Source organism: Salvelinus sp. IW2-2015, linkage group LG30, assembly GCF_002910315.2.
Source record: "Salvelinus sp. IW2-2015 linkage group LG30, ASM291031v2, whole genome shotgun sequence".
Lineage (NCBI taxonomy): Eukaryota > Metazoa > Chordata > Actinopteri > Salmoniformes > Salmonidae > Salvelinus > Salvelinus sp. IW2-2015.
In genome coordinates this window covers 19,348,240-19,362,546 of record NC_036869.1, presented here as the reverse complement: position 1 = coordinate 19,362,546, position 14,307 = coordinate 19,348,240, and the positions used below count along the sequence as shown (strand labels likewise).

Here is a 14,307-nt window from a genome sequence, read left to right as displayed (position 1 = left end):
TAGCATAGTATATCTATATTTTTTAAAGACTTGAGACTGGCATTACGTTCATATAACCCCCCTTCACCCCCTTTATAATAAACCTTGATATATTATTTTCATAATAACACAAAAATCTATAGGCTAGTAATTCATGCAATAATGTATATTAGAATTGCTGTTATAATGAAGGAATTGAACGTCTGATTTGACCTATGGATTTGACCTATTATTCAAAAACACCCTTTTCACTCACTCTCCCACTCCAACTCCCACCACATCCCTCGACGTCGTTTCGTTCATTCTATTCTTGCAATGTCTACGGCTCTTTCTTACGTCTCTTGCTCATGCCTCGCATGCAGAGTCCGTCCACCGTCACCACTGCAGAAGTTCAACAATTACAGGTAAAACATTGAGCAATATTCTTAACGTAATAATCTTTATCATTCTAATAAGGATAGTATGTAATACTGTTATACTTGCATGATAAAATGAGGGATGCGGACGTTAAGTGTTTGCAGAGCAGTTCCAGGCACTATACATAATTAACCTAGTATACATGTTTAACAGTATTAGCCTTTTACAGTATTAGCACATACTTAACCTATATGTTTTTTAAACAATATTGCGTTTATTCATTTTAGAAAATACATATTTATTTTATGTTTACACAGAAATGTAGCCTACTTGGTACAATGACAGCTATGTCCAAATCAATAGCCTTGAGACTATTTACGTAAGCAAAGCACTCAAATGTTCCTATTGTGCGTCAACTGTGTTCAGACTGAATAGAGACTACTCAAAAGCTGTTAATAACTCAACATCTTATTTTACATCTGATTTTGTCAGGTTTCTTAACCTAGCGTCTCTCTCTCTCTCTCTCTCTCTCTCTCTCTTTCTGCTGGTGTCGCAAGTGGTATTTGTGTTAATAAACACAAAAGAACATTGGGTCAACTGACTGAAAATTAGAACTGATGAAAAACGAGAACCCCTGTTTAAACCCATTGAAAGTAACTGATTACTGTGGTAAAGACTGGAGTGAGGACAATGAGACAACAAGACAGAGGAAGTTCTACATTAAGCCAGACCTCCACTTGTCGGCTTTCTTGGTCCGTGTACATTCATCGGTTAATCAATACAATGGTTTTGCTTCTGCTTTCTATGACGCTTCAGTATACAATACATGTTCTTGTCCCTTCAGCAGCAATTGCCAATGATTATAACGACATAATAGCTTAACCAGGGGGTTGTGCATTTCTTTTCACAGATAGCAATAGCCATATCAATGCAATGGTTCTGATTTATGATTTCAAGCACACATGCACGCACGCACACACATTAAGTATTCAGAGCTCCTTGCCTCACCTCAACTTTTGCCAGACAGTTCTTCTTTACTGTCAGTAAATACAGTATGTAAATCAGGTGACTGTTCAGGATTCAGACCAAATATAAGGGAAGTGTGTATCTCTGTGTGCTTTTGCATGTATGTGTGTGTGTGTCTGTGTGCACAATGTTTTTAATGAAATTGAATACACACAGTGTGGAGAAATGCAACTGAGTGCAATTAATATCAAGGTTATCCTCTTGTTGTTTTGGCCCATACCTTTTGTTCACTCTACAATGTTATATTCTTACTGAATCTCCCCAATCACTCATCATTTAATGCCACATATACCCCATAGCTGTATGTTCATGCATTTCAGTATGCGGTTCTGGTTGGTCCTTGAACTAGATCTCTTCATTTATCGTCTTCTGTGTTTATGTTGCCGATGGCAACATTTCCTCCATATCTGTGCATCTGGGTTACTTGCTTCTAAACAGTACATACAGGAACAACTATAGAAACAAACACCTTCTATTGGTTTTGACATGGAGGAAAATCATCTGTGTATGATTCAAACGAGTTTCAGTGGGTTCTGGTATAGGTTGAACTAACTTTATTTTTTGAAAGAAACTTGGTTTGAAATTGTGAGTCATAAACCACTGTTAGATGACTATCACCCAACTTTTCGTCTATTATATTCTCATTACAATGCTCCTACTGCAGTAAACGGAATTATTTAATGCATACTGCATCCATCAAAGAATGTAATAAAGAAACAATTGCGTTGTAGGTAATTACTGTAAAACATAACTGTATTCGCTGCTCATTAATCATACTGTACGTACATTTTCAGTTGATGATACCAAAGATGCACACACACACACACACAGCATGTGATAGCTCAACTAAATAATGATACTGACCGAAGAGCTTGTCATCATCAGAATGTTCTTGATTACTTCCTTAATTGAACAGTACAGTTTAAAGAGTCTATACGCACCCGTGCGTCATTCTAAGTAACATAATACAAAAATCCCCATCAATATCCGTCAATTTAAGCTAGATTTAAATCAGTTTTTTTTGTATGGCCTGCGTCTCAATTCACCGCATCTGTCTGTGGCGGCCTTCAGTGTCGGCGGTGGAAGGTGGCGGAGCTACAGCGCTGTTTGTCAGACCATGAGACATCCCGAAAATCGGTCTTCTCACAAAAACGTCTGTAGTGTACGAACCGTTTGAGCGACAAACTAATATAACCCCACTATGGAAAGGGGAGACTCTCACGAACACGATGCTCTATGACCCCCACTAGTCTGAAAGTAACCCATACAAAACAATGGAAGTATGGAGGTAGTTTTGTGCCAACAAAAATAAGGGTTTAAATATGTTTAAAATGTTAAAAAATCCCAGCTTTTTAAAATGTCCTATATATAAGACAGACACTTCAAAACATTGTTCCTTATGACACATTTTTGACTGTCTTTTTAACATTTATGAATGTATTTCTATGGGCTGTGGTGGTAAAGGCCAAATTCAATATATTTTGTATGTTTTTTTATTTAAATAGGCTAGTCAGGGGGTCCTAAAATAAAAAATCTAATATCTAAATGATCCATGATATGACCATCTTAAAACAATTCCATATGTTAGCTTAGTACTTATCATGGATTTTAAATGACTCACTCTATTAAAAATATACATTATATTTAGGTCTTCAGCATTGGTACTTATATTTGGTTTAATGTCGGCAAAATCCCCTCAGCTGTTTCAACTGCCCCTCACCCCCCACTCGCTTCTCGCTCGCCGTGTTCAGTTCCGTCCTAGACTTTGGAATTCGCTGTTGCCATGGCAATGGATAGAGCACGCTCTCTCACTTCTTTCCCGTTCCCTCTTGCTTTATATATCCCTCTCTCAGTGTGAAATGTGGAAACGGATCAGCTTCTTTCCTTTCTGGTCTGTCATCGCAGAATGTACAAACCCAATTTTATTAATGATTTATCTTTTTGTAAGGTTCGGAAAGAACATTTTACTTGGCTTCCCTCTCACGTCACATTAATTTATTCATCCTTTCTTTTTTCTTCTTCTCCCCACAGGAGCAACACTGAGATGCCTGCCAGTGCCATGACCACCCACTGAGAAGAGGGACGGAACCTTGAGTTGCGGATCCACGCTCACATACAGACGAGCCAGAGAGTGTGAAAGAGGAAGAACAGGGGAACGAGAGAGAAGAGAGGAAACGAGAGAGGGAGAGCGGTCGATGGATGCCGCTTGGACAGAGGGGACTCTGAAGGCGCACTCTTCACTGACGAGGAACAGCAAGCTGCAGACATGGAGGCAAAAGGCAGAGGCATGCCCCAAGGTAACACACATTTCACTAGAAACACACGCACAAACACACACACACACACACACTTAGGAAAATACACACTTAACAGATGCCTGGATTCAAAAGACAACAATATGATTTACCCAAGTCATTATTCTGTAACTAGACGAGACTGAAGTCTTTTTGCCCTTTTTCGAAATTGGCTTTTGTATTAAAACAATTACAAGTCATCAGAAAGACAAAGCACTGACAATGCCTTTTTGTAATTGGCCCTCTGGGATTAATAAAGTTCTATTGAATTGAAATGAAAGCGAGACACACGGTTTTTGACATACAGCTCAATATCAGGTACATTTTGTTTTATCGGTTGTTACCTTGGAAACAACCAACAAATCCACACCATTCAAGACAATGCGCTTGATTTCTAGCTTTCAGGCGTCCTTACTATTTCACCAACTCTCCTTCTCTTTCTCCATCCCGCTCTCTCCTCCCTCTCTCTCTCTCTCTCTTTCCGGCACAGTCATGGTGTGGTGGGAGAAGGGGATCCAGGTTGTCCTCACCACTTTGGGGGCGTTTGCAGCCTTTTCCCTGATGGCTGTGGCCATTGGGACGGACTACTGGCTGTACGCACGGGCCTTCATCTGCAACAGCACGGCCAACTCCTCTCAGGACGACCCCAACAACAAGGACAAGAAAGACCCTGGAGCCCTCACACACTCTGGCCTCTGGAGGATCTGCTGTCTGGAGGGTAAGGGGAGGACTAGACGTGTGTGGGGAGGTGTGTGGAGGGGGAGGGGTGATGGGGGTCCAGTGTATTTCCAGAGTTTTGGTGGGGTCAGATGAATGGCTCAGTGTGTGTGTGTGTGTGTGTGTGTGTGTGTGTCTGGGTGGATCTGAAGTCTCTGAAGCCACTCTAAAATGTGCAGTTTTGTCACACGGCACAATGCCACAGATGCCTCAAGTTGAGGGAGCATGCAATTAGCATGCTGACTGCAGGAATGTCCACTAGAATGTAATGTTAATTTGTCCACCATATGACGCCTCCAACGTCATTTTAGAGAATCTGGCAGTACGTCCAACCGGCTTCACAACCGCAGACCAGGTGTATGGCATCGTGCCATTCATCCGGCACCATCACTTCATGTTTCAGCATGATAATGCACGGCCCCATGTCGCAAGGATCTGTACACAATTCCGGGAAGTTGAAAATGTCCCAGTTCTTCCATGGCCTGCATACTCACCAGACATGTCACCCATTGAGCATGTTTGGGATGCTCTGGATGGATGACAGCGTGTTCCAGTTCCCACCAATATCCAGCAACTTCGCACAGCCACAATCAAAAGCCTGATCAACTCTATGCAAAGGAGATGTGTTGCACTGCATGAGGGAAATGGTGGTCACACCAGATACTGACTGGTTTTCTGATCCACGCACCTTTTTTTAAGGTATCTGTGAACAACATTCCCAATAATGTGAATTCCATTGATTAGGGCCTAATGAATTCATTTCAATTGACTGATTTCCTTATATGAACTGGAACTCAGTAAAATCTTTTAAATTGTTGCCTGTTGCATTTATATATTTTGTTCAGTATATAGTTAACATTCGCCTTCTACATCTAGTTACATATTGAACTTCCATCCTCTCAGGCCAGGGGAACAATGTATGAATTTATTTAGCTCGCTATGATGCTTTCTTCAGTGAGATACACTATATAAACAAAAATATGTGGACACCCCTTGAAATTAGTGGATTCGTCTATTTCAGCCACAGCCGTTACTGACAGGTGTATAAAATCGTGCACACAGCCATGACATCTCCATAGACAAACATTGGCAGTAGAATGGCTTTACTGAAGAGCTCAGTGACTTTCAAAGTGGCACCGTCATAGGAAGTAATTTCATCAAATTTCTGCCCTGCTAGAGCTGTTCCGGTCAACTATTAGTGTTGTTGTTGTGAAGTGAAAATGTCTAGGAGCAACAACGGCTCAGCCGCGAAGTGGTAGGCCACATAAGCTCACAGAACAGAACCGCCAAGTGCTGTAGCGCGTATTGCATAAAAAATGTCTGTCCTCGGTTGCAGCACTCACTACTGAGTTCCAAACTGCCCCTGGAAGCAACGTCAGCACAATAACTGTTCGTCAGTAGCTTCATGAAATGGGTTTCCATGGCTGAGCAGCCGCACAAAAGCCTAAGATCACCATGCGCAATGCCAAGCGTCGGCTGGAGTGGTGTAAAGCTTGCCGTCTTTGGACTCTTGAGCATTGGAAACTTGTTTTCTGGAGTGATGAATCACGCTTCACCATCTGGCAGTCCGACGGATGAATCTGGGTTTGGCGGATGCCAGGACAACGCTACCTGCTCCAATGCGTAGTGCCAACTGTAAAGTTTGGTGGAGRAGGAATAATGGTCTGGGGCTGTTTTTCATGGTTCGGGCTAGGCCCCTTAGTTCCAGTGAAGTGAAATCTTAACGGTACAGCATACAGTGATATTCTAGACGATTCTGTGCTTCCTACTTTGTGGCAACAGTAAAGGCCCTTTCCTGTTTCAGTATGACAATGCCCTCATGCACAAAGCGAGGTCCATACAGAAATAGTTTGTTGAGATCGGTGTGGAAGAACTTGACTGGCCTCAACAGAGCCCTGACCTCAACCACATCTAACACCTTTTGGATGAATTGGAACGCCAACTGCGAGCCAGGCCCAATCACCCAACATCAGTGCCCAACCTCACTAATGCTCGTGGCTGAATGGAAGCAAGTCCCCCTAGCAATGTTCCAACATCTAATGGAAAGCCTTCCCAGAAGAGTGGAGGCTGTTATAACAGCAAAGGGGGGACCAACTCCATATTAATATCCATGATTTTGGAATGAGATGTTCGACGAGCAGGAGTACGACACAGTGAGACTTGGATGAGGGAATTCAGAGCAGTGGAGGCTGCTGAGGGGAGGATGACTCATAATAATGGACGGAATGGGGTGAATGGAATGGTATCAAACACATTGTTTTCATGTGTTTGATAGCACTCCATTCCAGCCATTACTATGATTTGTCCTCCCCTAAGTAGCCTCCACTGATTCAGAGAACATCCAGTGGGCAGTGGCAGACAGTCAGTAGGAGAAGGCTCATTTCAAGAGCTGCTTATCTAACCTATTGCCGTCTGCGAGAAACTAGCCTCATCGAGAACCAGGCGTGACAATGACGTGATTGTGGAGGTATGGCTATGCGAGACTAGCGAATGTCAAAGAGGACAATTATGAGCGATGAGTCAGTGGTGATAGTCGGATGGAGTGGTTCTCCATTTGCGATAGACAGCTTCAACAAGAGAGGACAACAACACAGCCATTTTATATCATATTTGTGGTGTCTGCTCAACATACTGAAACCACTGATTATGGCTCCTTGATTATTATAGAACGTTTTTGTTGATTTAGTCTGTTGTTTTCTTCTGAGTACAGGGGGGGGGGGGGGGGGGGGGGGTTGTGGTTCATATGACTGCCATGAAAAATACATTGTGTATGAGCTATTTTAACCGACTTGGAAAGGGATTCAAATGAATACTTAATGTGTCCAAACACCAAGCCCTAGATATCTGATTCTCTCTAATACTCCCTAATCTCTCTCCAATCTTTCTGTATCTCTCTCTCTCTCTCTCTCTCTCTGTCCATCTCTCTCTCTCTGTCTCTGTCTCTCTGTCCATCTCTCTGTCCGTCTCTCTGTCCCTCTGTCCATCTCTCTCTCTCTCTCTGTCTCTCTGTCCATCTCTCTGTCCGTTTCTCTGTCTCTCTGTCTGTCTGTCTCTCTCTCTCAGGGCTGAAGAGAGGGGTGTGTTCTCAGATCAATCATTTCCCGGACGATGCAGACTATGATCAGGATGCAGCAGAGTATCTCCTGCGTGAGTAAGGGGACGTGGGCAGTGGGAGGATGTCACTAGAGAGACGTGATGTCGAATTGAAAAGAAAAACCTGGGAAACGGCAGCGGTGAATGCCCAGGTGCAGGGTTATGAGTAAGCTAACTCAATGAGTATCTCTCATTTGACAGAGGGAATTATGACAAAGCAATAGGATATTCCAATCAAACCAGAACATTAGTTGGAATTAAAATGTAGGATAGATTTATTCATTTATGTAAGGTGTTACAGAATACTGTAAATGCTTATTGTAGCACATTACTTTACTCCAGATGGTGACAGTCACATATGCAGCCTGAAATGTCACCTTCACAACTTCAGCTTTAATCATTCATCTTTAATATATTTTTGCTACGCTCAGCAGGTTATGACATCAAAGGTTGCAGTCGCTTCCAATATTATCAGAGGATAGGAAGTAATATCTAAGCAGAGCTCCAGGTAGAAGATACCCATAGGCACATATCTAGGATCAGCTAGAATCTAGGATCCCCAAATGATAACTATAACCACCAACCACTGTCAACATAAAACTGACCTTAGATCAGCAAGTAAGGACAATTTCACCCCCATCCGTCTGCAGGTGTGGTCCGAGCCTCCAGTATCTTCCCCATCCTGAGTGCTATACTCCTCCTGATGGGAGCGATGTGTGTTGCATCCAGCAGCTTCTACAAGAGCAAGAGGAACATCATCCTAGGAGGAGGCATCCTGTTTGTGGCTGCTGGTAAGGCGCTGGTGTCTTGGTCTTGACTGTTTCTCTATTACTCAGTACACATGGGGATGGTTTCCTGGACACAGTTGAAGCCTAGTCCTGGAGTTAAAATCATGCTCGATGGTGTCCCATATTTATTTTCCTCTTGTTCAGATGGAATGCAAAAGCCCTACTCGGCCTTAAATGTTCTCAACGGTCTCTGAACTAATTCTCCTTTTTAATTGGTAAATAGTGTTATTATCAAGGATGTTCCTCATCCTTTCATCCATCCATGATATTCACCTTTGTGTTGTTTTCCCCTCCTCACAACTCATTTCATGTTAATGATATTGGTTGCGGCTTAGATTTCCCAAATACATCATCCGTTGAGTGGAGACTCAGGTCAACGAGGCACAACACAGCAGTAGGGATAAAGATTGTTAATTTAGTATTATGGGATAAATTACCTCCTGAGTGGAGATATGGGTCAATGAGACATTACACAAGAGAAGTAATCAAGTTGAGATGGCTCCCCCACCCCCCTATGGAAAAACTCAGAGAAAATCAATGGCATATTATATTATAATCTCACATAGCGTTTAACACCTCTCACTTCCTCTCTCTCTTTCCCCCAGGCCTCAGCAACATCATCGGTGTGATCGTGTACATCTCTGCGGCACTGAGCGACATCTCGCCCAAGAAGGATGAGGACAAGAAGTGGCATTACTCGTATGGCTGGTCCTTCTACTTCGGAGGCCTCTCCTTCATCCTGGCTGAGATGGTGGGTGTCCTGGCCGTCAACATCTACATCGAGAAGAACAAGGAGCTGCGCTGCCGCTCTCGCACCGAACTCTTGAAGAGCACCACGAACGCCATGCTCCGCCTGCCCAGCTACCGCTTCCGCCGGCGCTCCCGCTCCAGCTCGCACTCTTCCGACCCGCCACGCTCCCCCTGCGACACCTCACCCACAGGCGCCAAGAGTTTTGCATTACCGCCGTCTGCCCCGCCTTTCTCCGTGGCCACCCTGCCAAACCCGCACCATGCTGGTGGAGGAGTAGGGGGCGATATCTCCATGTATACCCTGACCCGGGACTCCAAGATGGGGAGTCTTGGTGGCGGGGGACCCCCCCTCTATGGCACCGTGGACCGGGCCTCCCTCTACCAGCTGCACAACTACTTCCCCAAAGAGGAAGTGGGGGTGATGATGAGCGGCACGCTGCCTTCTCTCTCCAAGTCCAACCTCTCTGCGGCGGGCCAGAATTCCGCCGTTGGAGCCACTGCCATTGCGCCCCTGAATACCTTGTCATCCTCCGGTCCTACGACCCAGCAGCCACCTCTGCCCACTGGCACCATGGAGAGAGAGAGGGGAATGGGCACCCTGGACCGCCTGGGGGGCAAACGGAACAGGGACACCGACTCGGACACGCTGAACAGGAGAACCACGCCAGTGTGAGCCTCGGAGATAGGAGCAAGAGCCATGGAGGTGGAGGGCAAAATGGCGGGTAACGCTTTACAGTAAATCCCTGTCGCACAACCTACTTTTCGCTGCCATAACAATGACTTAACAAGTAATGCTTTACAGTTCACTACTGGTAAAGCCTACTGTTCGCTGCCATACGTAACAATGACTTTGCGGATTTTATAAGCAGTCACGACAACTAGTGTAAATTCATGACAACTGCCTTAACATGGTCATGACGGCTCATACAGTGGCCTCAGTTCTGTAGTTAGCTTGCATAGGTAGCTTGCACATACTTGCTGTATGCGACATACTAGTGTTTGACTACCTAATGTATTCGTGTTTATGACTGCTTATGACACTGATATTTTGAGGACTGTATGACAGGGCTTCTGTAAAGTGTTACCAAAAAGGGCTGTAGAAAAATGTAAGATATCTGAAAGAGAATAATTGACCATTCCCTGCCCTATCACTCCATCTCAGTCTGTTTTTGACTACTATGAATACATCTATTCCACTGACTAGAATATCAAATGTATTATTAACAATATTATTGAGTATATTTTCATTTTGAAATGCACAATATGTCTATAGTGGTAAACTTTGGGGTGTCTTATCATTCCGAGTGCTTGATTATCATAGCCAGGTTAAAAGAGTGTAAAGATTGTAACTTCTTGAATATTATCACATTGCTGTTGTTTTTATTCTCGTAATCGTAAATGCAGGGTAAATTTGTACATTTTGAACTATGATTTTTGTATTTTTGTATTTCTTTAAAGTTGAAAATGTTCATTGATATCTAGCTCCATCACACTTAATCTGATGGTGTCAGGCGGGAAGCATGTGCGCAAATATGAGTGTAATATTGTATTTATATTTTATTTTAAATATATTTTATTATTATTATTAATAATAATAGCCACTATTATTATTATTGTTATACTTATTGTTATTATTTTTAAGGCAATTTTTTTGTTTGTTAATACAGATATAACCAACATAGCCTAATCTGTGTTTTTTTATTGTTTATGACAAGTGTATTAGATTATAGACTTTATATAAACCTATTTATTTTAGCGATGGTATATATTCTTAATGTTATTCTTTAAAGCGGCGATTCTCAACTGATGGGTCGCGACCCAAATTTGGGGTCGAATGGGTCACAGTCTGAACTTAAACAACTAAAACCAGGTAGTAAGTGATTAAACAATTGAATTTCTGAAATATTTTTCTTCAAACATAGTATTTTCAAAATAGAGCTAGCAGGGCTATTTAGCGGATTTGGTTGATTTTGTGGTCTCAAACCAGTGAGCTTTCTTCATCATCAACATTCTTCATCAAGAATATGGGCAAATTTGACTTATTTCCTTAGCATGAAAAATACATTCCAAATGTTAAAAAAAAAATTAAGGGGGGGGGTTACACTATGCGAATATTGGGTTGCGACTGGGACAACCTGGTTTAATTTGGGTCCCGAGGCAAAACCAGTTAAGAACCGCTGCTTTAAAGAGCCTACTTTGAGGTTAGCGGGCTGTGATCCTGTAAGTGAAGAAGACAACAATCTCTCCATGGTACATGATATTTCTACTCTACTGCACATGAATCAAACTAAGGACATTTGTGATGTTTAAGCAATACAAAATTCTGAGCCTCAAAAAGAAACACAAAAAATATATTCAATAAACTTATATATGAAAATGTGTTGTGTGGAGTGTGTTATTTAACATCTAACCAAGATGGTAATATAACAAATAAATGTCAAAATGTTTGCCACCGCATATCTGGTAATTACATGGTGCTCATCTTTTCCATTCATATAGCTGGAGATACAAAACATATAGCCTGGGACATGGACTCATCTCAACAGAAGACCACTTTTGAGGTAAAAGAAAACATCTGAAAAACATGATTTTCGAGTGTAACGTCTCTTCAATACCTCAACAGGGGACCTTGATTGTCCAGTTGGTATTGGGTCAGAGGTCAGAGGTCACAGAGATGAAAGCTGGGGCTAAGAGAGTTCCAGGCCCAGGAAAGCAGCAGAATTCCTTAACACATGACTACAAAGGCAGTTAATTAATAATAATTGAATAACACTGAATCTCTTCACTCTTGGGATGGAAATGATGAAGACGATCTGCCCAGGGGGAAAGTGACTGTTTTAATCTCATTAAAGTAATGACTTTGGAGGAGGAAGGAAGCTAGGGAGGGAGAGGGAAGCTCTATTTGTTCAACAGCATGGAGTGCACAGTTAATGTGTGATTTAGTTGGGGAGTTTAATTAGTCCTTCCTCTCTGGGGAGCCCTGGGTTGTGTTCAGTAGGGTACACTTTAGCAAAACGTTATAAAAACATTTAGAGTGTTTCTTAATGGACAAGGTCAGGTAATATCTCCCTGTTTCACTCTGTTTCAAAATGTTTTCTCCCTACTGAACACGACCCTGGTGGTGCAGTCTCTGTGGGTCTCTCGCCCTCAGATATCCACTCTGTACTGTGTTGGTCTGGTTACGCATCAATCATAGTTACTGGAACCTTGCTATGAAGGAGAATGTGGAAAATAAAATATATTGGGTTGGGTTGGCACGACAGTGTGACAAATTTCAACGTGCCCCTCGTCCCCAGAAAGCACCCCAAGAGGAAGAGGGACCGGTGACATGGGCAGAAGACCTGTAAACCCTGCTGGTTCAGTACTACCATCATAACAAGGTGAGTTACGAGGTGGCCGGGCCACCTCTATTTTGGTAACGTCAAGAGAGGCCAGTTCTTCTTATTACCTCTTGATCCTTGCTGACACACACAAAAAGGTCGTTAACACCCACGATCGCCATCACACACACCCGGATTCAAGCATATACAGGCTATACACACTTGCAAGCAAATGCATTGTAAACGATCAGACACACACACTTCACATACCCACACCGACACGCATGCACACACAGACACACACACACGTCAACAACAGGATTTCAGAGAAGCACTCCCACCACCGGACCCCCCCCCCCCCCGACACACACTCTCTTTCAGAAGAGAGCAACGGCTTCATTTGAAAACGATGAACATCTATATATACAGCTTGGGCCGAGTGTCAGGTGTCTAGCGATGGTTGATTTGTGCTTCAGGGCTGCATGCGAAGTTGGCCAGGTCAGCAGGGGGGAGAACGAGGGTAGAGGTTAACACAGCACAGACTCCACCACCAATCGTCTGGACCGCGTCCCACAGCAGCAGCCACCAGAGGCGGGGTGAGACATGAGTGACAGTGCGTGTGGCATTTATAGAGACACATGATAGGCCTACATGAGGACCAGACTGGACTGACTTCAGCAAGTTAGATGAAATAAAAGCTTGTGGGAAGGGTGGGCTGAGGTGGTGGTTGGGGAGGTGGGTGGGGGGGGGGGTTGTTTGAATTGGACAATGTTGGCGATGGGGATCACAGTTTGAATCCAAGGTTTGTGTTTCTTATAACCACTTCAGCAGGATTCACCACGCTCTAAATTTAGCGGCAGAGGGTGCCAACATGTGGGAGACAGTGGAGACAGAGGAAGCTGGAAACGGGTCAAGATGGTGACTGGGATGTGTGTTGAAGATGATGGAGAGAAGAACGATGGAGGAGGGCAGAGTGGAAAAAAAGAACGAAAAAAAGCACAAGAAAGGGATGCAGTGTGTTGTCTTCACATTTAATAATAAATCAAGTCTTATATACGCAATTATTTCCATTGAAAACCACAGACACAATTTACCTTTCAATACCCATTGAAATACGGATATGCACAGATTACCTCTGACAACTATCTCGCTGGAAAAAGACAAAACAGATACAAAATCGTACAGTATTTATAAACGTGTGACATTTGGGTCACACGGAACACATGAAATGTTTTTACGTTATTCATTTACAACACTGAAGGCTCATATGACTTTGAATACTGTATTTACAATGCAACCTTATATAACTGGTTAGTAGCACTTTACCTCTTCAATAGGGTTTACGATAAAATTGCCTGTCCTTTCAGGCAGAGACGTTTTTAGGCAGTACCGTTTTAATAATTTATTGTAATTTCTATAATATAGTCACCCACACACCAAGAGCAGATGGTGTATCTAAAATTTTAAGGGACATTAGACTCCAAAATCAAAATTTGTCAGATGTTTTTAGACCTCAAAAGTAGTCTAATGTCAATAGGAGTCCACACATCTTACACTACACAACTTAATGGAAAACACAAGCTCTGCATATCTGGAATTTGCATGGTGCCTGTCTTTTACCTTACTTTTATATTGTGACATATAACTGAATCTACAAAACATGATGGCCGGGGACGTAGACTAATCCTGACCTTTGAGGTCTGAAAACATTTGGATTTAGAGGCTAATGTCTCTTTGATATATACACATCTATAAATTAAAGGCAGTTGTAAAAACATTGCAATATCATGAGATTGTGTATGTATTTATTTACTAGAAACTCTAGAATTTTTGTACTGTACTTTCATTCTGTGCAATACATCTGAATCCCAATTACTATTCTTAAGGATTATACTCTCTAATAAGACTGTCGATCAGAATATCATCAAAGATTTGGCAAAAATAATGAAGTAATGTTTACCAATTCAAAACACAACTGCAAAA

General features: G+C 42.6%; 1 protein-coding gene across 2 annotated transcripts; it reads left to right on the top strand.

Moving 5' to 3' along the window:
* Positions 1 to 302: 302 nt before the first annotated feature.
* On the top strand, positions 303 to 11,076 carry LOC111954891 (voltage-dependent calcium channel gamma-4 subunit). 2 transcript variants are annotated; one of them, XM_070436104.1, is made up of 6 exons: positions 303 to 383; positions 3,394 to 3,659; positions 4,147 to 4,374; positions 7,437 to 7,520; positions 8,117 to 8,257; positions 8,860 to 11,076. In XM_070436104.1, the coding sequence occupies exons 2-6, from the start codon at positions 3,629 to 3,631 to the stop codon at positions 9,675 to 9,677; spliced, it is 1,302 nt and encodes a 433-aa protein (XP_070292205.1). In that variant the 5' UTR covers positions 303 to 383; positions 3,394 to 3,628; the 3' UTR covers positions 9,678 to 11,076. The 2 variants fall into 2 exon arrangements, with proteins under 2 accessions (XP_070292205.1, XP_023830578.1); XM_023974810.2 differs by lacking the exon at positions 303 to 383 and adding an exon at positions 3,187 to 3,270.
* Positions 11,077 to 14,307: the final 3,231 nt, after the last annotated feature.